General features: G+C 46.5%; 2 protein-coding genes and 1 long non-coding RNA gene across 4 annotated transcripts in view; 1 reads left to right on the top strand and 2 right to left on the bottom strand.

Moving 5' to 3' along the window:
- spata20 (spermatogenesis associated 20) overlaps positions 1–5,440 on the bottom strand; it is a 70,454-nt gene extending 65,014 nt beyond the window's left edge. The window contains 7 exon segments of the mRNA XM_046356895.1: positions 2,935–3,039; positions 3,204–3,334; positions 3,553–3,754; positions 3,922–4,065; positions 4,175–4,394; positions 5,315–5,382; positions 5,384–5,440. Of these exon segments, the coding sequence (XP_046212851.1) occupies positions 2,935–3,039; positions 3,204–3,334; positions 3,553–3,754; positions 3,922–4,065; positions 4,175–4,394; positions 5,315–5,382; positions 5,384–5,434 (921 nt within the window). The 5' untranslated portion in view covers positions 5,435–5,440.
- A 1,087-nt stretch (positions 5,441–6,527) lies between these two features.
- Positions 6,528–24,236, top strand: LOC124040090. 2 transcript variants are annotated; one of them, XR_006839676.1, is made up of 4 exons: positions 6,528–6,816; positions 18,559–18,755; positions 20,314–20,475; positions 24,080–24,236. It is a non-coding gene; the product is annotated as an uncharacterized LOC124040090 (long non-coding RNA). The 2 variants fall into 2 exon arrangements; XR_006839677.1 differs by having other exon boundaries at positions 20,311–20,475.
- The window catches only part of pkd1b (polycystic kidney disease 1b), a 28,946-nt gene continuing 22,814 nt past the window's right edge, over positions 18,231–24,362 (bottom strand). The window contains 15 exon segments of the mRNA XM_046356894.1: positions 18,231–19,216; positions 19,219–19,300; positions 19,382–19,696; positions 19,812–19,946; positions 20,254–20,538; positions 20,696–20,870; positions 21,081–21,281; positions 21,391–21,527; positions 21,738–21,935; positions 22,197–22,399; positions 22,606–22,817; positions 23,049–23,154; positions 23,241–23,565; positions 23,682–23,834; positions 24,124–24,247. Coding sequence (XP_046212850.1) covers positions 18,462–19,216; positions 19,219–19,300; positions 19,382–19,696; positions 19,812–19,946; positions 20,254–20,538; positions 20,696–20,870; positions 21,081–21,281; positions 21,391–21,527; positions 21,738–21,935; positions 22,197–22,399; positions 22,606–22,817; positions 23,049–23,154; positions 23,241–23,565; positions 23,682–23,834; positions 24,124–24,247 — 3,406 coding nt within the window. The 3' untranslated portion in view covers positions 18,231–18,461.

The raw sequence follows: 24,362 nt of genomic DNA, 5'->3' as shown, positions 1-24,362 counted from the left end.
ACACCACATTACTTGAACACGACTGTTGTGAGTTGGTTTTGGATCAGCTCCCTGATGGGTTTTACTAAGTGGCATCTGTTGGAAAACCCGGAGTTTATCTCACACACAGACGGTTCAAGCATTGTGGAGGGGGGTGTGAGGAAAGCAGGCTGGGCAGTTCCTACAATGGACAATGTGATAGTGACAGGCACGTTACCTGCAGTAACATCAGCAGAGGTGGCGGAATTGGTGGAAAAACACCTAATTTCTACACAGACTCAAGGTATGCTTTTGGTGTTTACCCATGATTTTGGAACACAGAGGATTCATGACATCACTGGGAGCTCCTGTGAAGAATGGACCAGAGGTGAGAGCTCTACTGAATTATCTCCAGTTACCTGGACAAGTTGTCATTTTGAAAATGACAGCAAATGGAAAAATCTTTACAGACCTGAGTAAAGGTAATGAGTTGGCTGACAAAGCTGCCAGGGCGGCTGCCAATAGAACACCTCTTTCACCTAAACTGATTAGGAGATACACATTGGATACATTGCAACACATTAGAGATATGCAAAGCAGTGCACCAAAAGATGAAGTGTGGGAATGGATGGCTGTAGGATAGTCACAGTGGGTACAACATTTCCAATGCACTTCCTTATGAACTCACTCACTGAATCAGCGTATAGATCGATATTATTCTCTGAGGCTGCCCGGAACATTTCCCAGTCTGCGTGATCAAAACAATCTTGAAGCATGGATTCCGATTGGTCAGACCAGCATTGAATAGTTCTTGTCACGGGTACTTCCTGTTTGAGTTTCTGCCTATAGGATGGGAGGATCAAAATGGAGTCGTGGTCAGATTTACTGAAAGGGAGGACGGGAGAGGGCCTTGTATGCATCGTAGAAGTTAGAGTAGCAGTGATCCAGTGTATTGCCCACACACACAAGTTCTACAATCAATATGCTGATAGAATTTAGGGAGCCTTGTTCTCAAATTTGCTTGTTAAAATCCCTAGCTACAATAAATGCAGCCTCAGGATATATGGTTTCCAGTTTGCATAGAGTCCAGTGAAGTTCCTTGAGGGGGGATATGACAATAACCAACGAGAATTCTCTTGGGGGAAAATATGGTCGGCATTTGCTTGTGAGGAATTCTAGGTCAGATGAACAAAAGGACTGAGTTCCTATATGCCACTGCTGGCTTGCTTCTGAAGCTAAGCAGGGTTGGTCCCGGTCAGTTCCTGGATGGGAGACCAAGTGGTGTTGGAGGGCCAGTTGGAGGCACTCTTTCCTCTGGTCTAAAAAATATCCCAATGCCCCAGGGCAGTGATTGGGGACACTGCCCTGTGTCGGGGGATGTTAAACGGGTGTCCTGACTCTCTGAGGTCATTAAAAGATCCCATGGCACTTTACGTAAGAGTAGGGGTGTTAACCCTGATGTCCTGGCAAAATTCCCAATCTGGCCCTCAAACCATCGCGGTCACCTATTAATCCACAGTTTACAATTGGCTCATTCATCCCTGTAACTATTCCCCAGGTCGTTGCTGTAAATGAGAATGTGTTCTCAGTCAATTTACCTGGCAATATATATATATTTTTAAATGTTGTTAGTAACAACATCATGAGGCATACACCCCCGCCCTTCTTCCCAGAGCGATGTTAATTTCCGTCGGCGCGACTCATAAAGAATCCCAGTGGCTGTACCGACTCCGACAACATATCCCGAGAGAGCCATGTTTCCTTGAAACAGAGTATGTCTCTGGAAAGCAACCCTTGCCCTAATTTAGTCTACCTTGTTATGTGGAGATTGGAGAGTAATATAATCGGAAGAGGTGGGTGGTGTGCAGGCCTCCGAAGTCTGATAAGGAGCCTGCTCCATCTACCACTTCTGCGGCTACGTTTTTTTAGGTCCGCCTCTGGAATGATATCCAATGCCCTGGGTGGTGGTGCGAACAAAGGATGCGCTTTGTGAAAGTCGTATTCCTGGTCATCATGTTGGTAAGTTGATGTCGCTCTGATATCCAATAGTTCTTCCCGGCTGTATGTAATAACACTTAAGAAATAATACATACAAAAACTAAATACTGCATAGTTTCCTAAGGACTAGAAATGAGGTCACCCTCTCTGTCGGCGCCATCTTGCTTTTATTAGCTTCATTACATAAGTTGCATGTTCAATAACTGGCTAGAGCATTTTGACTATAAGACGATAGGCTTGCTATTGTGGTTTGTTTTCATTAAGCTCTTATTGAAAAGTGTCAATTTCTTGTATGCATCCATAGTATTTTCTGTTGGTCGCATCGCTTTACTGTTTGACATTGTTTTACCGTTTGTTGACCGGTGTCATTGCGTAGCCTAGTGGTTAGAGCGTTGGACTAGTAACCTGAAGGTTGCGAGTTCAAACCCCCGACCTGACAAGGTACAAATCTGTCGTTCTGCCCCTGAACAGGCAGTTAACCCACTGTTCCCAGGCAGTCATTGAAAATAAGAATGTTTTCTTAACTGACTTGCCTGGTTAAATAAAGGTTAAATAAAGGTTAAAAAAAATATTTTAAAAAATGAGCGTAAGTTAGTCGGCAGCAAAATGTACCGAAATATGTATCCTTATAATTGCTATGCATATAGACTCACAATCACACAATAGGCTACAGCTCACTTCACAGCTTCCCCGGGAGGCTACAGCTCACTTCACAGCTTCCCCAGGAAACTAAGTTATTGTAGCCTCCCGCGGACAAAGAGGTTCGCTTCTGCTGCAGCTTTCCCTGTAAAATATTGCACGCTTTGCGGCAGTGGTTCGCATTGCTATACATACCCCTCACATGATGTGACATCCCCTAACAGAGTTTATTAATCTAGGCGAATTCTGCTGACTAAGACTTTTTTGGCAGGAAAACGATTATGGTAGAGACAGGGGTTAAACGATGTGGCTGCCACACAAACACACGCATGCACACACCTGGTAGGCGCTGATGTAGGCCACAGCCAGCTGGGCCTGGTCATAAAGCATCTTCTCAAAGTGGGGAACGTGCCAGGATGAGTCTGTAGAGTAACGATGGAACCCCTGCAAGAGAGGAAGATAGGGAGAGAAAGAAAGAAACGAATGAGAAATGCAACAAACGTTCTCCTCTTGCTCATGCCAGCTGTGTTGTGGTGTGCTGGGTGTAGTGGAGTAGCATGTCCTAGGAACGATGGCAAAGTGGCGTTAGTGTGAATGAGAGTATGTACCTGTGCCACATGGTCGTGGATGCCCCCCAGGGCCATCATGCGGAGTGTGTGTAGGGTCATCTGGAGCGCCTCGGACCCCTCAGTGGACGAACGGTTCACAGACCAAAATGACATAAGGAACATCAGATTCACTACAGAAAGAGAGGCAGAAGGAAAGTGGGAGAGAGAGAGAAAGAGACCGTGAGATAGAAAGAGGAGAGAGAGAGAAAGAGACCGTGAGATAGAAAGAGGAGAGAGAGAGAAAGAGACCGTGAGATAGAAAGAGGAGAGAGAGCAACGGTCAGACACAGACAGACAGAGACGCAAAGACAAAAAGAAAGAACTGGAGAACTCCTGTGTGCGTATGTACCTGGTGAGGGGAACTTGGGTGCATCCCTGAATCCTCCATATTCCTCCTCATAGGAGTGTGCGAGCTGTACGAAGCAGCGATTGGCTACATCATGGGCTGGGGGTGGGGTTTCCCCTGGGTTAGCTGCGATAGAGGTTCCCTTCTTCAGAGCTTCTATAACTCTCTCACCACTTGACTCCAACGCTTCACGGTTATCCTGCCACTGAGAGGGAGCGGAACACACACGGTTGTTACAGCACTAATATCTTTGCCACTCACACACCCAACAAGCTACTTGGCATATCCATGTAGGCTACTGTATACACACATTTGAACTTTGTAAAGTGCTGTATTTGTAGAGTTCAAATACAGCTTGGACATTGTTATGACCTGCTCCATAATTCTGGTCAAGACAGTTTTGAGTCCAGGTCTCCGGCCACTGTCCTTTGGGGGGAAGTAGGTGCCCCCAATGAAAGGTCGTAGGTCAGGGGTCAGCCACACACTCATCGGCCAACCACCACCTCCGCTGGTTGCCTAGGGACCAGGGACAGCAATACAGATTAACAAACACAGCAGATATGGGGACTTGATTACTACAGGTTTACACACACAGGCACACAAACATTCACGCAGCCACACACACCTGCACGAAGGTCATGTAGACTTTGTCCACATCAGGTCTCTCTTCACGGTCAACTTTAATACAGACAAAGTTGTCACTGAGGGTCTTTCCAATCTCCTCGTCCTCGAAGGACTCTCTCTCCATCACATGGCACCAGTGACACGTAGAGTAGCCCACTGACAGGAAGATAGGCTTGTCTTCACTCCTGGCTTTGTCAAAAGCCTCTTGTCCCCATGGATACCTGGGAGGTGGGATAGATTCATGTATTTAACTGGCACTATCTTATATTAGTTTACATATACTGAACAAACATATAAAAACGCAACATGCAACAATTTCAAAGACTTTGGTGAATTACAGTTAATCAGGAAATCAGTCAACTGAAATAAAAGCATCAGACCCTAATCTATGGATTTCACATGACTGGGCAGGGGAGCAGTCATTGGTGAGCCTGGAAGGGCACAGGGCCACCCACTTAGCAGCCAGGCTCACCCACTGGGGAGCCAGGTCCAGCCAATCAGAATGTGTTTTCCCCTCACAAAATGGCTTTATTACAGACACAAATACTCCTCAGCACCACCCCCAACCCCCCCTCAGTGGATCCCACAGGTGAAGAAGCCAGATGTGGTGGTCCTGTGCTGGAGTGGTTACACGTGGCCTGCGGTTGTGAGGTCAGTTGGACATACTGCCAAATTCTCTAAAACGACGTTGGAGACAGTTTATGCTAGATAAATGAACATTAAATTATCTGGCAACAGCTCTGGTGGACATTCCTGCAGTCAGCCTGCCAATTGTACACTCCCTCAAAACTTGAGACATCTGTGGCATTGTGTTGTGACAAAAGTGCACATTTTAAAGTGGCCTTTTATTTTCCCCAGCACAAGTGGATGAACTATCTTAGAAAAGGACAACTGCTCACTAACAGGGATATAAAAAAGTGCACACACACTTTGGAAGAAATAAGCTTTTTGTGCGTATGGGAGAAAGAAAAAATCCAGCTCATGAAACATGGGACCAACACTTTACATGTTGTATTTATATTTCTGATCAGTGTAGTTCATTAGGTTTAGATTAGTCCTACTGGTGAAGGAGAATAATAAGTGGACTAACCCTCCAGTCCACGGATTGTGTGTGTGGTGTGTGTGTGTGTGTCTAACCCACCAGTCCACCGGGTTGTGTGCGTGTTGCAGCAGGTAAGGGGACCTCTCCTGTCCCAGGCGGTTGGGGGGGTCTCTGGGGAGTGGACGGGGGGCTACCCTGCCCCTCGCTCCCAGACGCCATACTCAGACTTGCTCTGCTTGTCATACTGGTGGTTCAAGTGAAACACAGAGGTAGCACTTTGATCATAGTTGGCAAACTGTTTGTAAACTACAACAAAATGACTGACTGAAAATAACATTCTGTGGAGTGTGCCATCAATGCCATCAAACCTGTCCATGTTAGCTAAATCACATGTTATGTTTATAGAAAGGTTATTGCTGGGTGAACTGCGTGCATACTTGGCATGTACGTTATGAGTGCTGCATGATATCAATGTTGGCTAGACAGTAGCAGCTTACTATAATCGTTAGCTACTGTAGCTAATTAGCTAGCTACAGTAACTACTTCCTCCATGCACGAGCCCTATTAAGTGACAGCTGTCAAAACCACAGTGCTGGCTGTCAAGCATGCTAAAAACACTAGCCTTTGAGCTAGCATGGTTTTTAGTTCTCCAAACTTGCAGAACACACCGTAAAGCATCAACGTGTTATGTCCAGTGTCCACTGGCAATCGTGTCAACACTGCAAAGAGTATCATCAGGTGTATTTACAATTGGGTAAATAGCTAGCTGGCTAGACCAAGGACGAATGGCATCTAGCCTGCTAGCTAGCTAACAACAGCTCGTACAAGACCACTTGGCGACCCGCTAACTCCCCAGGCGAGACAATGATGTAATCCACAGCTAATCAATCGTTGCATTATTGTAGCTAGCTGACGTTAGCTAGTTTGCGATTAATCATTTAATTTGACAAGTCAGTCGCAAGATGTCACGTCCTAGGCGATTGTCGTGTTATGTGTCTTTTCATTAGCTACTTTACCTGAAGCAGTATTGGGACGTCCTGGGACTCAGCAGCGAGGGGGACTTGTCGCTGGCAGGGGGTGGTGTGAGCCCGCTGATGTCCCGACTCTGTTCTGGGCTGTGCGACTTGTTGTCACCTCCCAGGAGAACGATACTTAGCAGGCGAGCTGGGTCAACGCGGCTATTTTTTGACGACGACCGTGCCCATGCGAGTCTTAACATCTTAATCCAATGTGCCTTGTCAAAGGGCTGGCTGGCTCAGTGGCGGTTTGCCTACTTTGCTTAACACGGCAAGTGCAACTCTCCGACCAACCAACTATGACAGTTGTCACTGACTTTGGGAAGTGTTGCCAACTATTGTTTTGTTTGTGAAAATCGCTATTGGCTCCTTGTTTTGACGCTAGAAGTCGCTAGACTATGTTTGGCCGTCGCCGCGTCGACGTCACAGCACCTATTTGCCTTGGTGCAGAACAGATGCGGTCCCCGACGTAGCGTTTTCGCACCCTCTCCCGCCGCACATCTCCTCCACTTGTGCGTCCTTGCCTGTGTGTGGGACTTCTGTTGCACAGACAGCTTCTCCCGCTCTCGTTTGCGTCAGAATTCGGTGAGAAAAGTTTCCAAATGCTTCATTCTATAGCTTCGTTCTATAGCTAGAGGACTCCTGATATCTCCAGGAGTACTGAGTATACTTTTTGTCTTTATTTGTCGTTGTCTAATACCATAGGAGGAGCTGTAGGAGGACGGGCATTGTGTAATGGCTGAAATGTAAAAGGGGCATATCGAACATATGGAAACCACATGTTTGACTCAGTTACATTAATTCCATTTCAGCCATTACAATGAGCCTGTCCAGGCACCAGCCTCCGCTGTCTATTACTGAATATTTTTTCTAGCTAGGGCCATGTACTTTAGGTGTTGCCTGTCTTCCCAGTAGCCTCCTTGGCGTGTGAACTGCTGACTGCTCATAACATGCAGTTGATTGTTGCACTATTGTAAAGTGACTGTTCCACTGGATGTCATAAGGTGAATGCACCAATTTGTAAGTCGCTCTGGATAAGAGCGTCTGCTAAATGACTTAAATGTAAATGTAAATGACACATCAACCAGGATTAAGGGGGCAGGGCAATTTGTGACCTTGTTTTGGTAGTCAGTGGCTGTATTGGAGGGGGAGTTGTTTCACCTCTTCTGAGTGTACATAACCAGTTTCTCAGGCTCCATCTCTGTGTGCTTCGTTCTATAGATAGAGGACTGTTGATATCACTCCGGGAGTGATAAGTATAATTTGTCTTTATTTGTTGTTGTCTAGCACTGTCTTTTTACAAGCTAGGGCCGTCATCGTCAAGTGCTGCCTCTTCGCAGTAGCCAACTTGGCGTGTGAACTGCTGACTGCTCATAACGTGCAGAATGATCAACAAGTATTTGTGAATGTACACTGAACAAAAATATAAATGCAACATGTAAAGTGTTGGTTTTATGAGTTGAAATAAAAGATCCCATAAATGTTAAATTTAAAAGCTTATTTTACACCAATTATGTGCAGAACTTTGTTTACATTCCTGTTAGAAAACATTTATCCTTTGCCAAGATAATCCATCCATGTGACAGGTGTGGCATATCAAGAAGATGATTAGACTCCATGATTATTACACAGGTGCACCTTGTGCTGGGGGACAATAAAAACCCATTCTTAAAAAGTGCACTTTTGTCACACAACATAGTGCCACAGATGTCTTGAGTTTAGGGAGTGTGCAATTGGCATGCTGACTGCAGGAATGTACACCAGAGCTGTTGCCAGATAATGTCATGTTAATTTCTCTACCATAAGCCGCCTCCAACATTGTTTTGGAGAATTTGGCAGTACGTCCTGCCGGTCTCACAGCCACAGACCACGTGTAACCATGCCAGCCTAGGACCTCCACATCCTGTTTATTCACCTGAGGGATCATTTGAGAGCAGCTACATGGACAGCTGATGAAACTGAATTTGCACAACTGAAGAATTTCTGTACAAACTGACAGAAACCATCCCAGGGAGATTCATCTGTAGGATCAGTGTCCTCACAAGGGTCTTGACCCGACTGCAGTTCGGTAACCAACTTCAGTGGGCAAATGCTCACCTTTGATGGCCACTGGCATCAAATAAGGGTGCTCCTCACGAATCCCAGTTTCAACTGTACCGGGCAGATGGAAGACAGCCTGTATGGCGTTGTGTGGGTGAGCAGTTTGCTGATGTCAACATTGTAAACAGAGTGCCCCGTGGTGGCGGTGGGTTTATGGTATGGGCAGGCAGACATACACTAGAGACAACAAACACAATCTAATTTTATCAATGGCAATTTGAATGCACAGAGATACAACTAAGACTAAGTTGTTCTGCGTAGTTGTTCGATGAAGGCTCCACTCTCACTTGAGTATCTTAGCTATTCTCTGCTCTTTTGTAGCTTTGGCAACTGTGTTTTCTATACCTGTTCGCTCCTCTCCCTGTTAGCTTTATAGATGCTCCCGACCCTGAGCTGCAGCCCTTCTAATTTAGTGCACCTGTGCGCATCACCCATGTGGAATTCTGGGTCTCTTGCAACGTTTGGAAATGCCGATCTGTGGTCAAGAACGCAGAGTTCAGCCTATGCTGCCCTTCAGTCTCTTTCATTTTTGGCCCTGATCACTCCAGAGAACACTGCTACTCAAGCTGATCTCTCTTCATCTGACTGTTTTCTTTCATAGTCCAAGAGGAAATGGTTGTCGCGGGGATGGCTCAGGGCCACTCATAACTGGAGATTTTATATTTTCTACCCCTCACCTGTCCATCACTTTCACTTGTCCACTCAAGCTTAACATTGTTGTCATCTATTGCTCACCAGGTGCCCTTGGAGAGTTCCTCAATGAGCTTGACACCTTATTAAGCTCATTTCCTGACGATGGCTCACCGCTCTTCGTATTTGGCGACTTCAACCTCCTGTCTTCTGCCTTCGATTAATTTCTTTCCAACTCTCTCTTTCCCCTCTTTGCCTCTTTTGACCTCACCCCTTCCTAATCCCCTCCAACTCAGAAGACAGGCAATACACCTATTAACAGAACTCACTGCAACCCCCCCCTTCAGGTCTCTGATCAATGTAGTTTCCATTTGTCTCCCTTTCCTTCAACCCTAGCCACTCAGCTCCTAACCAGATGGTAATGCGCCGTCGCAATCTTCGCTCTATCTCTCCCACATTTCTATCCTATTATCTCTTCCTTTTGCTGAATCCTTCTCCCTCCTGTTAAATCCTTCTTCCTCCTGTCTCCTGATTCTGCCTCTTTGACCCTACTCTCCTCCCATTCCGCATCCTATGACTCGCACTGTCCCCTTTCCTCCCAGATGGCTCGGCACTCCTCTCCTGCTCCATGGCTGAGTGACTCATTACGAGCTTACAGATCAGGGCTGCGGGCAGCTGAGTGAAAATGGGGGGGGAAACGATATTTCCAGAGGACCTATCATTCTTTCCCTCCCTCCTCTCTACCTTGTCTTTGTCTGTATCTGCTGCTAAAGCCACTTTCTATCAATCTAAATTTCAAGCTTCTACCTCTAACAATAGGAAACTCTCTTTTCCAACTTCTCCTCCCTCCTTAATCCTCCACCCCCCCCCTCCTCCCTCTCTGTGGACGACTTTGTCATCAACATTGAAAACAAGATTGATGACATTCACTCAGCCATTGAGTCCACTGGTCCCACTCACACAGAATTACCCAACGCCTTGACCTCTTTCTCTCTCTCTCTCTCTCTCTCTCTCTCTCTCTCTCTCTCTCTCTCTCTCTCTCTCTCTCTCTCTCTCTCTCTCTCTCTCTCCAGATGAAATTCTGTAACTAGTGATGTATGGCCGCCCAACAACCTGCTCGCTCGACCCCATCCCCTCCTCCTTTCTCCAGACCATCTCTGGAGACCTTCTCCCATTCATCAACTCATCCCTGACCACTGGCTACATCCCCTCTGACTTCAAAATGGCCTGTCACCTCCCTCAAGCTACACTCGACTCATCTGACGTCAAAAACTATAGACCTGTATGCCTTTCCTTTCTTTCCAAGACACTTGAGCATGCTGTCTCTGATCAACTTTCTCGTTATCACTGTCAGAACGATCTTCTTGACTCTAACCAATCAGGCTTCAAGATGGGTCACTCAACCAAGACTGCTCTTCTCGCTGTCACGGAGGCTCTCCCCGCTGCCAAAGCTGACGCTCTCTCCTCTGGTCTTATCCTCCTAGATCTATCCGCTGCCTTTGACACTGTGAACCATCAGATCCTCCTCTCCACCCTCAGGTATGAGAGTGTCAGGCTCTGCACACTCTTGGATTGCATCTTACTTGGCAGGCCGCTCCAACTAGGTGATGTGGAGAGGATCTGTGTCTGCACTACATACTCTCACTACTGGTGTCCCCCAGGGCTTGGTCCTAGGCCCTCATCTTCTCTCTATACAGCAAGTCACTCGTCTCCATTATATCCTCACATGGTCTCTCCTTCCATTGCTATGCGGATGACACTCAACTACTTTTCTCCTTTTTCCCCTTCTGACACCCAGGTGGCGACACGCATCTCTGCCCACCACCTCAAGCACAACTTCGACAAGACTGAGCTGCTCTTCCTCCCGGGGAAGGCTTGACCGCTCAATGACCTCTTCATCACTGTTGACAACGCCACAATGCCGCTCTCCCAGAGTGCAAAGAACCTTGGCGTGACCCTGGACAACACCCTGTTGTTCTCTGCAAACATCAAAGCAGTGACTCGCTCCTGCAGGTTCATGCACAACATCCGTAGAGTACGACCCCAGCTCACACAGAAAGCGGTGCAGGTCCTAATCCAGGCACTTGTCATCTCCCGTCTGGACTAGTGCAAATCTCTGATGGCTGGCCTCCCTGTTTGTGCCATCAAACCCCTGCAACTTATCCAGATTGCTGCAGCCTGCCTGGTTTTCAACCTTCCCAAGTTCTTTCATGACACCCCGCTCCTCCACATACTTCACTGGCTCCCAGTTGAAGCTCGCATCCACTACAAGACCATGCTGCTCGTCCATGGAGCAGCAAGAGGAAATGCCCCTCCCTACCTTCAGCCTATGCTCAAACCCTACACCCCAACCTGAGCAACCCCTACGGGAGGGCAGCTCCTGCTCAGCCCAGTCCAAGCACTTCTCTGTCCTGGTACCCGAATGGTGGAACCAGCTTCCCTCTGAAGCTAGCACGGCAGAGTTCCTGCCCATCTTCTGAAAACACCTGAAACCCTACCTCTTCAAAGAGTATTTTAAATAGCCCCCCACAAAAAAAGATATACAGCACTTCTAGCTCTGACTTTGTTGATAGCTACTTTATTGAGGAAAAGTGTACTTACTATGCCTGTGATATGTGGTTGTCCCACCAAGCTATCTTAAGATGAATAACTAACTGTATGTCGCTCTGGATAAGAGCGTCTGCTAAATGGCTAAAATGTAAATGTAGAAACTCTTGGTGGCAAAACACCCCAAAGGCAGCCTGAAAGTAGCTGAATTTTGTACCGATAAAAGTCGCTGGAGGGTTCAGAGAAACTGGCTAAATATAGAGATAAAGTCGCTAAATTGGCAACACTGACTTTAGGGCCTTTGAGTAGTTACATGATTGGCCACATGGTGGCACTATAGGAAAGGGAATGGGTGCACATTATTTTTGGTTTGATCATGCAGTGCATGCTTTATTCATAATCAAAGTATGTATGAACCAAACAGAATACTATCAAACTACTCATAATGCTACGCCTTAGTTTATCATTTTTGGTGAACTAATAATCAATGATACACATAAAGCCCTATGCCTCACTTCCAATCCCAAACTTGCTTTAGAATAGATATTGCACTTGAGAGACACAATGTTTGCTCCTATGGATTTACGGGATATCCATCGCTGATAAGTCTTCGATTTATCCAGCCAAGGCTCACCATGTTCTGGGCTCTGTTGAAGATGGAATAGTACTGTCTGATACCACCCACGATTCACAGGTTGGAGTGACCAGATGGAGACCAGTGTGTCAGCCATAGTAGGGGGACTGCATGGGTGGCAGAGAGAGAGAACTAGTCAAAACAATATTATGGTCACTTCAGGGCTATTTCAACTCTACTGGGAGACAGGCTGCCCGTGGATGTGGAAGACCATTACTGGCTTGATAATGTTACAAATCAAATCAAATTGTATTTGTCTCATACACGTGGTTAGCAGATGTTAATGCGAGTGTAGATAAATGCTTGTGCTTCTAGTATCCGACAGTGTAGTAATAACCAACGAGTAATCTAACCTAACAATTCCACAACAACTACCTCATACACACAAGTGTGAAGGGATAAAGAATATGTACATAACGATATATGAATGAGGGATGGTACAGAACGGCATAGGCAAGTTCACCACATTCTGAAAAGAGGGAGAAATAGAGGGAGGAGAGAGAGAGGAATTAAGTGAGAAGAGACCATGACTTAAACAGCTTTTGCTGTGAGGTTTTTTTAATTCGATTTTTATTAGGATCCCCGTTAGCAGACACCTTGTTGCTTCATTTGTTTTCTGAAACCAGGTTTGCTGTTCACTTGCACTACATGAGATGGGAGTTCCATTCAATCATGACTCAGTATAATACTTTACATTTCCTTGAATTTGGTTCTGGACCTGGGTACTGTGAAAAGAACCCTGGTAGCAATTCTGATGGGGTAAGTGTGTGTCAGTGCTGTTGACTAATGCAAACAACTTGTACATTCCAACACATCCATGTTTCTTATTTTAAAAAAGTGATGCAGTCAGTCTTTTCTCAACTCTTAGCCAAGAGAGACTGGCATGTATAGTATTGATATTAGCCCTCTGGTGACAATGAAGAGCAAAACATGCTGCTCTGTTCTGGGCCAGCTGCAGCTTAACTAGGTCCTTCTTTGTATCACTTGACCATATGACTGGACAATAATCAAGATAAGATAAAACTAGAGCCTGCAGGACTTGCTTTGTGGAGTGCGGTGTACCAAAAAAAGCAGAGCATCTCTTTGTCACAGACAGACCTTTTCCCCATCTTTACAACCATTGAATCAATATATCTTGCTCAACAACCACACCATTCATTACCAGTTTTAGCTGAGGTCTATAAATTAGGGAATGATTAGTACAAAATACAATGCTCTTAGATTTATTTAGAGGTGTTCAGGACCAGTTTATTACTGACCACCCATTCCAAAACAAACCGCAACTCTAAGTTTAGGGTTGCTATGATTTCACAAGCTATGGCTGCTGACACGTATAGGGTTGAATCATCAGCATACATGGACACACAAGCTTTGTTTAATGCCAATGGTAGGTCTTTGGTAAAAGTAGAAAAGAGTAGATGGCCAAGTGAACTGCCCTCCGGTACACCACACTTTACATGTTTAACATTAGAGAAGCTTCCATTAAAGAAAACCATCTGTGTTGTATTAGATGCTGTAGCTCTGAATCAACAATATGGCAGAGGTTGAATGGCATGCTAAAAGTCGGTTGTCATTTTTTTTTTAGAGAGAAATAGCATTGTATTTGGTCAGACAGTTTTGTTCAACTTTTTGCTAAGAGCTGGCAGCAAGCTGATGGGTCCGCATTTAGAACCCGTAAAGACCACTTTATCATTCTTAGGTAGCGGAAGGACTTTGGCTTCCCTCCAGGCCTGAGGACAAAGACTTTCCTCTAGGCTCAGATGAAATCTAAATTGTCAATGCCAGGAGGTTTGTCATTATTGATCAATAACAAAACAAAAATCCAGCTCTCCACACTAACTTTCTAAAACCTGAACTTACAATGCTTTTCTTTCTTTCATTAGTCATTTTTTGATGCATGAATACGATGGCATTTCCTGAAAGATGGAGTTGAATTTTGTCTTTCTGCCCATAATTAGATTTAAAGAACTCCAGTTTTCTTCCATCATTCTTTATATCATTGACCGTGGCTTCATAATACAGCTTCTTCTTCTTTTTGTTCAGTTTAGTCACATCATTTCTCAATTTGCAGTGTCAGTCAGTCAGATGTGCAGCCAGACTTATTAGCCACTCCTTTTGTTCCATCTTTCAACCATACAGTTTTTCAATTCCTCATCAATCCATGGAGCCTTAACAGTTCTATCAGTCAGTTTTATTAACAGCTGCATGTTTATCAAGAAATACATCAAGTGCAGTGTCTGGATGTTCCTAATTAATCACATCAGACAAACACATTTTTAATGTCATTCACATAAGTCACATTAAAAATATTTTGTATGATCTCTTATCCACTATTTTAGGCCCCACTTCTGGAACCTTGGCTTTCCTGGATATAACAACTGCATCCATTGGGTATATACATCTTTAGAACAAAGTTCTACAGTATTAGTAAAAATTTGATCAAAACATGTGGATGATCTAGTTCCTGTAGTGTTTGTAAACACCCTGATAGGTTGATTAATAACCTGAACCAGATTACAGGCACTGGTTCCTCTTGAGTGGACAGTTACGCACGCCTTACATACCCACCCTTGGCCTTGCTCTACTCTTGCTCTACTCTGCCAACTCCTCTAAAGGATTCTACCGCTATGGGACAAAATAGGGAGGGGAAAAGACAGACAAGACCATATGTGGGCATAGGTTCTCGATTTCTAGGGCCCGAGCAGAACCATATCCTCAGAAAAATAAAATGATAAACATCTGTCCAGTGATATCCAGATTCGCACAGCTCCCTGTCCTCAGCTCCACAGCCCCAGTTCATCATCAGCACAGCTGCCCACTTCCTCACTCAAATTCGCAGGTAAGGCTTCTCGTTGTCCTCCCCACAGGGTGCCTTGATCACCGGCACGCTGTGGGGAAGAACAATGTCTGGTTAGGAAAGCAGGTCAGTTCCAGAAGGTTTCTGGTAAAAGTTCCAAGACCTTCTGGTCTCACTGTTGGAATAAACTACATGGAAGCATAGGCTATACCAGGGGTTTCAACTCTTACCCTACAAAGTCCGCAGCCTGCTGTTTTTCTGTTCTACCTGATAATTAATTGCACCCACATGGTGTCAAGTCAGTCGCTGATTTCGAAGGGAACAATTAAAAAGCGCAGTGGAACTGGCTTCAAAGTCCAGAGTTGAGTTTGAGGGTGCTACACTATACAACAGTGTGAGAGTATTCAAATCTTTCACTGCCTTCTAAACTGTTATGTGATTGAAATATAGGAGAATAGTAGGAATAACATACAGGATGATGCACTTGGAGTGATAGCCCACATTATGCAAGCCTACCAGATGAGCTAAATACCTTCTATGCTCGCTTCAAGGCAAGCAACACTGAGCCATGCATGAGAGCACCAGCTGTTCCAGATGACTGCATGATCTAACATTTGCAAGGCCGCAGGGACAGATTAAATACCAGGATGCATACTCACAGCATGTGCTGGCAAGTGTCTTCACTGACATTTTTAACCGGTCTGTAATATAAACTTGTTTCAAGCAGACCACCATAGTCCCCATTCCCAAGAACACCTAGGTAACCTACCTAAATGACTATCGCCCTGTAGCACTCACATCTATATCCATGAAATGCTTTGAACGGCTGGCCATGGCTCACATCAATACCATCATCCCAGACACCCTGAACCCACTCCAATTCGCATACCACCCCAACAGATCGACAATCTCTATTGCACTCCACACTGGCCTCACCCACCTGGACAAAAGGGATGAAGAATGCTGTTCATTGACTACAGCTCAGCATGCAACTCTACAGTCCCCTCCAAGCTCAGGACCCTGGGACTGAACACCTCCCTCTACAACTGGATCCTGGACTTTCTGACAGGCCGCCCCCAGGCGGTGGAGGTAGGCAACAACACATCGCCATGCTGACCATCAACACTGGGGCCCCTCAAGGGTGTGTGCTTAGTCCCCTCCTGTACTCCCTGTTCACCAATGACTGCATGGCCTCGCACAACTCCAACACCCTCATCAAGTTTGCTGATGACACGATGGTGTTAGGACTGATCACTATGACGACCCTCCCACTCGGTCTGCCGTATTCCCTCTTTGTTCTTGTTTCCTTATTAGGATGCCGGTGGGCGGAGTTGGGAGGGTCGTCAGCTACATGGGAAACATCTGGGCCCGGTGTGTCCCAGGATAAATAGACCTCTTCCACATTCATGGAAGAGACTCTCCATGCAGATACCTTTCTAGATTGTGTTGTGTTTCTTGGTGGTTTTTGGTTGTTTGTTGGCACCTTTCAACACCCTGCATTATCACATTCATGCAAAACACTCACATACACTACTGATTACACACACCATTCTATATTATACTTAGTTGCTTTATTTAATAAATGTTTTGTTACTCCTTATCTCCACGTTGTCTCCCTTTTTGTTACGGGCTTTGAGCTGGTTCGTGACATCACCGACGACCATGAAGCAGCCCACAGGAGGTCAGAGACCTGGCTGTGTGGTGCTAGGACAACCTCTCCCTCAACGTCAGCAAGACAAAGGAGCTGATTGTGAATTATAGGAGATTGAGGAACAAGCACACACCCATCCACATCGATGGGGCTGTACGTATTACTCTGTAAGCTAGCTTGACGTGCTAGAAAGTAATACACATTAAACTATTTCAAAGGTTTTGGTGAGTTACAGTTCATATAAGAGAATTTATTGAAAAAGATTCATTAGTCCCTAATGTATGGATTTCACATGACTGGGCAGAGATGCAGCCATGGGTGGGCCTGGGAGGGCATAGGCCCACCCACTTGGGAGCTAGGCCCACCCACTGGGGAGCCAGGTCCAGCCAATCGGAATGAGTTTTTCCCCACATAAGGGCCTTAATACAGACAGAAATACTCCTCAGCAGCACCCCCTCCCTGGAGGTCCTGGGTTGGTGTGGTTACACGTGGTCTGCGGTTGTAGGGCCAGAAGGACGTACTGCTAAAAACTCAAGTATGATGTTGAAGGCGGCTTATCGTAGAGAAATTAACATTAAATTATCTGGCAACAGCTTTGGTGGACATTCCTGCAGTCAGCATGCAATGTGCACCCTCCCTCAACTTGAGACATCTTTGGCATTGTCACGCCCTGACCTTAGATTCTCTGTTTTCTATATATTTTGGTTAGGTCAGGGTGTGACTAGGGTGGGTACTCTAGTTGTTGTATGTCTAGGGTTTTTGTAAGTCTATGTTGGGCTTATATGGTTCCCAATCAGAGACAGCTGTTTATCTTTGTCTCTGATTGGGGATCATATTTAGGTAGCCATTTTCCCCATTGTTAGTTGTGGGATCTTGTCTATGTTTAGTTGCCTGTCAGCACTAGTTTGTATAGCTTCACGGTTCAGTTGTTTGTTGTTTTTGTTCATTCATTAAAAAGAGTGTACGCATACCGCGCTGCACCTTGGTCCGATCCTTATGACGAACGTGACCGGCATTGTGTTGCATGACAAAACAGCACATTATAGAGTGCCCTTTTATTGTCCCCAGCACAAGGTGCTCCTGTGTAATGATCATGCGGTTTTAATCAGCTTCTTGATATGCCACACCCAGTTCACCAAGTCTGGTACCAACAGGACCATGAAAAGCTTCTACTCCCAAGCCATAAGACTGATAAACAAAACTGCTCAATAGCTAATTAAATGGCAACCCGCTGCTGTTACGGTCTTATCTATCCTGTTGTGTAGTTACTTTAACCCTACCTATATGTACATACTGTAGCTAGCTCAATTACTTCATACCCCTGTATATCGATTCGGTACTGGTACTCCCTTTAAAATAGCCATGTTATTTTTACTCGTCATTGTTATTCGTTATTTACTGTATTTATTCCTCGTGTCATATGTTTTTGTTGAAAAAGGGTTCCGTGTAAGTAAGCATTTAACGGTTAGTCTACACCTGTTGTTTACAAAGCATGTGACAAATGAAATGTGATTTGTTTTGACATTTGAGGAAATTCACAACGTAAACAAATAACTTGTTGATTATTTAATGCGGTGTGTCACTACTTGTTACAGATAAGAGGATAATATATTCCACAGTTCTTGGAGATTACAAAATAATCCTCTATTTAAATGTTTATTATACAGTAGATGCACAAGAAGTACAAGATATACAACCTCAGCATACGTATGTAGAATACCTCATGCAGAAGCTCTAGTAACAGTGGGAAAACCTGTCTCTTGAAGTAGTACTGCGCAATTCATAGCTGGAACCTTAGAGGTTCATACACTAGATACTGTATACCCACAGTAATAGGCTCTTTAATCTCTGTCTCAGTCCCTCTCTCAGTTTCAGTCTATGTCTGTCTCAGGCCCCTCTGAGATCCAGGCCCGTCTCTTCACAGGCACTCCCTCACTGGCGCGTCTCCTGTCCCCCTCCTCACTACAGGGCCTGGCATTCGTGTTGACCCCACTACCACCTCCACCAAGGGCCTGGGGGGGCCTCTGAGCTGCATCAGCCGAGTGAGAACTCCCTGAGTGCCAGGCTCGACGTCTAGGAAACTGCCTGGCTCCAGGACACCAGGAAGGCCCGGTGCCCAAGCCCAGGCCAGGGCTCCTTTGTGTGGGTTTGGTTGCCTCGGAGAGGTGAGTGTCCCTGGGTGGGTGTGGGTGAAGCTGGAGAACGACAGACTCTGAGTAGGGGCTGTGAACACGAGGGAGGGAAGGATTGGTGGAGGGAGGGCAGGAGATAAGGGTAATGGGGTTTAAAGAAGGAGATAAGGAAGTGAGGGAGATGCGAGAATGAGGGGGTAGCAGAGCTGTCCTCCTGCCCATCGGCCCTCCACCTACTCCTCTTTCTTCACTTGTCTCTTCTCTGCTTCCAAGTCTCTGCGGCCTCCTCTTCCTCCTCCTGCTCTGCACCTCCTCTAGCTGGGTCTCCAGACCCTGAACGTCTGCAGTCAGCTGGTTGACGCGGTCGAAACGTGAAAGCAGACCGTTGACGCAAGACAGCAGGCGGTCCAGGTTGAGCTGAACGTCTAAACCTGGAGCGTCGGACATACCCGAGTCTTCGGAACCCAGAGAGGGCGGAGGACAGGGGATGGGGGGGAGGAGAGGGTGGAGAGACAGGATCCTTGGGATGATCTGGAGGGAGGCACCACCATGCCCTCAAACTTCACCCTGTGTCTGAACTGTGGAGAGAAGGGACCGAGGGAGATTTCAGAAGTTTCAATTTGTGTTTAATCAAATGAATTAATGAGTTTCCTCCATACCTCCTTGGCCTTAATGAGTCCCATCCAGAGCTTCAGTCTTTTGATGAAGAACTCCACCATCTCGTAGTCCTGGGACTCCATGGCTGGCCTGTACATCTCAGCCTGCACAACCCTGTATGTGCGGAGCAGAACAGCTCCAGAGAGACGAGCCAGCAGCCAACCTCCCAGCGCCAGCAGAGAGAGGGCGTAGAGGGGTCCGAGGACAGGGTGAGCCCTGCTGAGCCTCTGCAGGACCAGGCGACCACGCAGCACAGACAGCACAGACACACCAGCCTGGTACACAGACAGGAACCCATCTACAGACCTGGAGAAGAACTGAGACACAAACATATATGCCTGAATAGGAAATGCATATTCCCATAGAGTGAGCTGTGTCTCGCATATTCCTGCAGAGATCCTTGGTTACATTACATAATCTTCCATTTCCTACCATGTGTCCAGTGTGAGCGAAGAGCAGCAGCAGCAAGATCAATAGTAGAGCCACAGCAGCCATCTCTCTCCATGCCCGCTGAAGCACTCGACCAAACACCACCCACCTCCGCACGTACCTGAGAGTACCCACCATCTGAAACACACATTATTGCATTTTTGCATTGTGTGTGGTAAAACTGCTGTTCCCCGGAAAGACTCCATTATTATGGTCTGGCACAAGATGTGGATTCCTAACCCATGGAGTTAGGAACTATTCAAATAACATCATTCTTTAGGAACTATTCAAATAACGTCATTCTTTAGGAACTATTCAAATAATGTCATTCTTTAGGAACTATTCAAATAATGTCATTCTTTAGGAACTATTCAAATAATGTCATTCTTTAGGAACTATTCAAATAATGTCATTCTTTAGGAACTATCTTTAAGTTGTCCAGTACCTTGAGTACCAGCAGAGTGAGCAGTATGGCTGATATCTGTGTGGACCTCCTGGCCAGCAGGGCGGCGCTGTGGAACTCAGTGAAGGAGTCTGGTCTGGAGCGGTGCTGAGACAGACAGGAAGCAGCCTGGGACAGGAAGCAGAATCGCAGCGCCATCGCCAGGGACAAAGAGGCGAGGAGGAACTGTAGCCAGCGCCAGCCCTGACGCACGTACTGGGCACGGTCAGTAGCCATGACCCATAGCTCCACCCCCAGAAAGAGGAGGGCAGAGAGGAGCAGAAGCACCTTGGGGGGGGGGGGGGGGGGGAGAAAGGTTTCAAAACCGAGTGGCCAACTGAGTATCTCAGAACGGAACCTATTGACGATCTTACATTTTTTAAATCCCTAATGAATGGCAATAATAGTGTTGTTTTATACAAACAAATTGTTTATCAAATGTTACCATGAGTGCAATCTCCAGGTCTGGTCCTGAGGAGGATGGGGGGATGAGTAGAGGATGGATGGAGAGGGAGGAGATGAGTGTGTGTATCTGGGTCTTCTCTAGTAGAACAGACACACACACAAACAGACTCGTCTCTCTGTGGTACTGGGTGAAGTCAATGGACACAGCCTTTAACCTGAGAGATGAAGAGTACAAAGAATCATGTAGGATCATTTGTGTGGAACTGGTGTGTGTAAGTCACTGTGCTGTGGTCCAGTGCGTGCTGTGTAGGCCAGAGAGAAGCTGGCGTGTGTCTGTGTGCAACTCACTGTGCTGTGGTCCAGTGTGTGCTGTGTACAACAGAGAGAAGCTGGCGTGTGTCTGTGTGCGTATGTGTGTAACTCACTGTGCTGTGGTCCAGTGTGTGCTGTGTAGAACAGAGAGAAGCTGGCGTGTGGTAAAACTGCTGTTCCCCAGAAAGACTCCATTATTATGGTCTGGAGTGTGTATACAGCTTATCCGTGGTAACCCCACCAGGTGGAGGGCGGGGTTCTGATGGAGGTGTGGCACCAGGATTTTGTCCATCCACTGCCACGCCCCCTCCCACCTGAAACCAACACAGAGAGATACATGTGAACACAGCCCCCGCACACACACCAATACACAAATCAGTACAGGGTACATGCACACACACACACCACACACGCAGCCCTTACCCAGTGATGGTGTTGAGGTTGGTGGTCAGTGAGTGTTTGACGGCAGAGTGTAGCAGTCTTCCCTGGGTCTCCTGAACACTGTCCTGGTAGTTCACCATCAACACCACCAACAGGAACAACATGTGGCCCACACAGTGCTGGGGAGGGGGGAGAGAGGAGAGAAAATGAAAGGGAGAGTGAGTATACAGAGGGAATGAACAAGAGAGGAGAAGGGAAGATAAATCATTCAGATGCATGTTATTTTAATTCCAGTACAATACCAAATGGTACTAGGTTGTTAGGAACATAAACAGTGTTCATTCCAGAGGTTACCATAAGGAGCTGTTTTTGTTTGTTTCCTGTTTTACCTTCATGAGGGATCGTAGCGCTCTCACTTTCCTGGCCTCCTCCTTGGCTTGCAGTAGGCCGAACCCACAAGGGGGGTGCACCTTGCCCCCCTGCTTGCCCCCCTCCCTCTTAATGACGGTCTCCTGCCCCAGCCGATCATTCACCTCGGGGTCTACAGGCCTCAACACCACAGCATAGAACAAGGCCTGCACACACACCTGAGGAGAGGACAGTACCATTAGTTAATAAGGTTATAAGGTGCATACCTGTCTAGTCCCGCTTAGACTGAACAGATTTCAATAGATTCAAAGCCAGCAAATTACGTTTTACAATCACATGGGTCTACAGGAAATAGAGAAGCCATATGGTTGTGTATCTCTCTCTCTCTCTCTCTCTCTGGTACGGTGAAAACATTCATTGCTGACAATTTGTTGCATTGACTATTGAGCCTCCCCGTGTGTATGTCTCTATCTGCCTACCTTGAGAGGCTCCAGCAGCAGAGCGGAGGTGAGGAAGGCAGACAGGGCTGAGAGGAGCCACATCAGGACCACTGAGCTAGAGAAGTGACTCCCATAGAGGCCTACTACCGCCAGGCAGGCCCCCAGCAACAACACAACCAGGGGGTAAATGACTTGCAGTGCCCAGGGAGGTAGCAGCCAGCTGGGCTTGCCACGGGCCACACCTGGGTGGGGTGAAAAACATGGAGGAAACTATGCTCTATGATGTCTGAAAATATGATTGAGATGTTTGATGAGGATTATTCGTGTAAAATAGACATCATTCATAGAAAGTTTTAAAGGGTGAAGTCTCTCATCCACATAGTAATACATTTGTCATAAAGAGGAGGGTATCGTAACAAAGTTTGGATAAGTCAGTGTAGTGGCTCACCTATGCGTGTGGTAGAGTCTGTGGAGTCCGGGGAGGGGCTGGGTAGGAAGGTACTGGCGATGGAGTAGACAGAGAGAGATGAGGAAGGCCTAAACAGCCCTGTCCCGTGCAGGGAGATGGGAGAGCAGGGGGGGTTGTGGATCTCTGTCCCATAGAGTGGTTTGTCCACACTCAGCTCAGACCAGCCACTGCAGGAGCTGCCCCGGCTCTGGCTAAAACCCACAGAGAGATGAGTAAGACTCAGAAGTAGTCCTTGGCAACAGTGCTATACAAATTACTAGGACTGGTTGTTCCCTGCTATCTAGTCCAGTCAGATCAACTCTGATCTCCACTGAAAGAGGGGAGGAGGAGGACTGTATATTCAGAGGATATATTGTAGACAAGGCCAGATACGGTATTTTCTGGGGTTTGGGTCTGAAGTGTACTGGTCAGGCAGGTCTTACCTGTGGGACAGAGAGGTGGTCCTGGGGGAGTAGCGGCCACTGTCTGATGTTGAGGGACTGTCGGACACTCCTGTGTCTGCTGCTATAGACCTCAACAGGTCCTCCTCTGAAACACCATGAGAGACAATAATTTTAAACGTATTCACACAGGAGTCATAGTAACACATATGGGACACACACAAACACACACACCAGACAGGGTAAGGACATTGGGTTGCAGGTTGTGTCCGTGGCTGTGGTCTGGATGCAGGCCAGACAGGGATTGGGATGGACCCACAGGTGCAGTAGAGGAGGGTGGGGGGTTGGAGATGAGAAATCGGGGTGAGGAGGGTGAGGCTAGGCATAGCTTCGTCAGGGCTTTCTTCCTCTTCAGCAGACGGGCATGACCCATGGATGATCCCAAGGGGTCAGAGGTTATTTCCCAGGAGGGCCACAGGGTCATGCCATCTCCTACCTTCTCCACTCCCAGGTTAGTGGCATTCCAGAACTCAGCGTTGAATGCCTTGCTTCCCATCAGCTACGAGAGAAGAAAAAGATAGCTTTTCAGTTTTACAACTTACACAGTGCTTTCTGGCTCTCTTGTGAATCTGTGTATGTGCATGCATTGACACGTGTGAGAGTTTGCACTCTTACAGAAGAGGGTGTGTCTCCACCCAGGCCTGACGGATCAGGTCCTTCAGGCAAAGACAGGAAGGAGGAGCAGGAAAGATCTGATTGGCCGAGATGGACGCCCATCTCCACTGACTGACACACAGGGGATGGAGGCACTGACATATCCACCGCTACCTGAAACACACACAGGGAAAGGGAAACCCAACCCAACATTTGTAGCTGAACCAAGCATCATCTCCGTCAAGGACTTTCCACATGACTCTGTTGATTTGGAAGCACTTTCCAAATCAACAGAGTAAATATACAATACACATTCATATTGACCTCTGATTGACTTGAGTTTTTTATTGACAGAAATGATAACAATGTGTGGTTTAATAGGCAGTCATAGGATTTTTTTTTTGTTGACGGGGCAACAGGAAAAATGGATGGAGAAGGAGAGAGAGAGATGTAGGAGAGGTACCTGGCTGTGAGTCTTTCGCAACAGGAAGCAGAGGAGACACTGGAGAGGAAACACCAGGATGGCAATAGTCATCCCCACTGCAACCGTTTCCCAGGTTACAAGCAACCGGGCCGAAACCGGTACACTAAAAAACAACACCCTTAAAATGTCTGATTCTTTCAATTAACAGAGTTAATTAGTCTCAGGCAAAACATCAATGTTGTTCAGCGCAGTGAGTTGTCCACAGTGCGAGATTGATT

Source organism: Oncorhynchus gorbuscha, linkage group LG07, assembly GCF_021184085.1.
Source record: "Oncorhynchus gorbuscha isolate QuinsamMale2020 ecotype Even-year linkage group LG07, OgorEven_v1.0, whole genome shotgun sequence".
Classification (NCBI taxonomy): Eukaryota; Metazoa; Chordata; class Actinopteri; order Salmoniformes; family Salmonidae; genus Oncorhynchus; species Oncorhynchus gorbuscha.
This window is presented reverse-complemented; position numbering and strand designations above follow the sequence as displayed.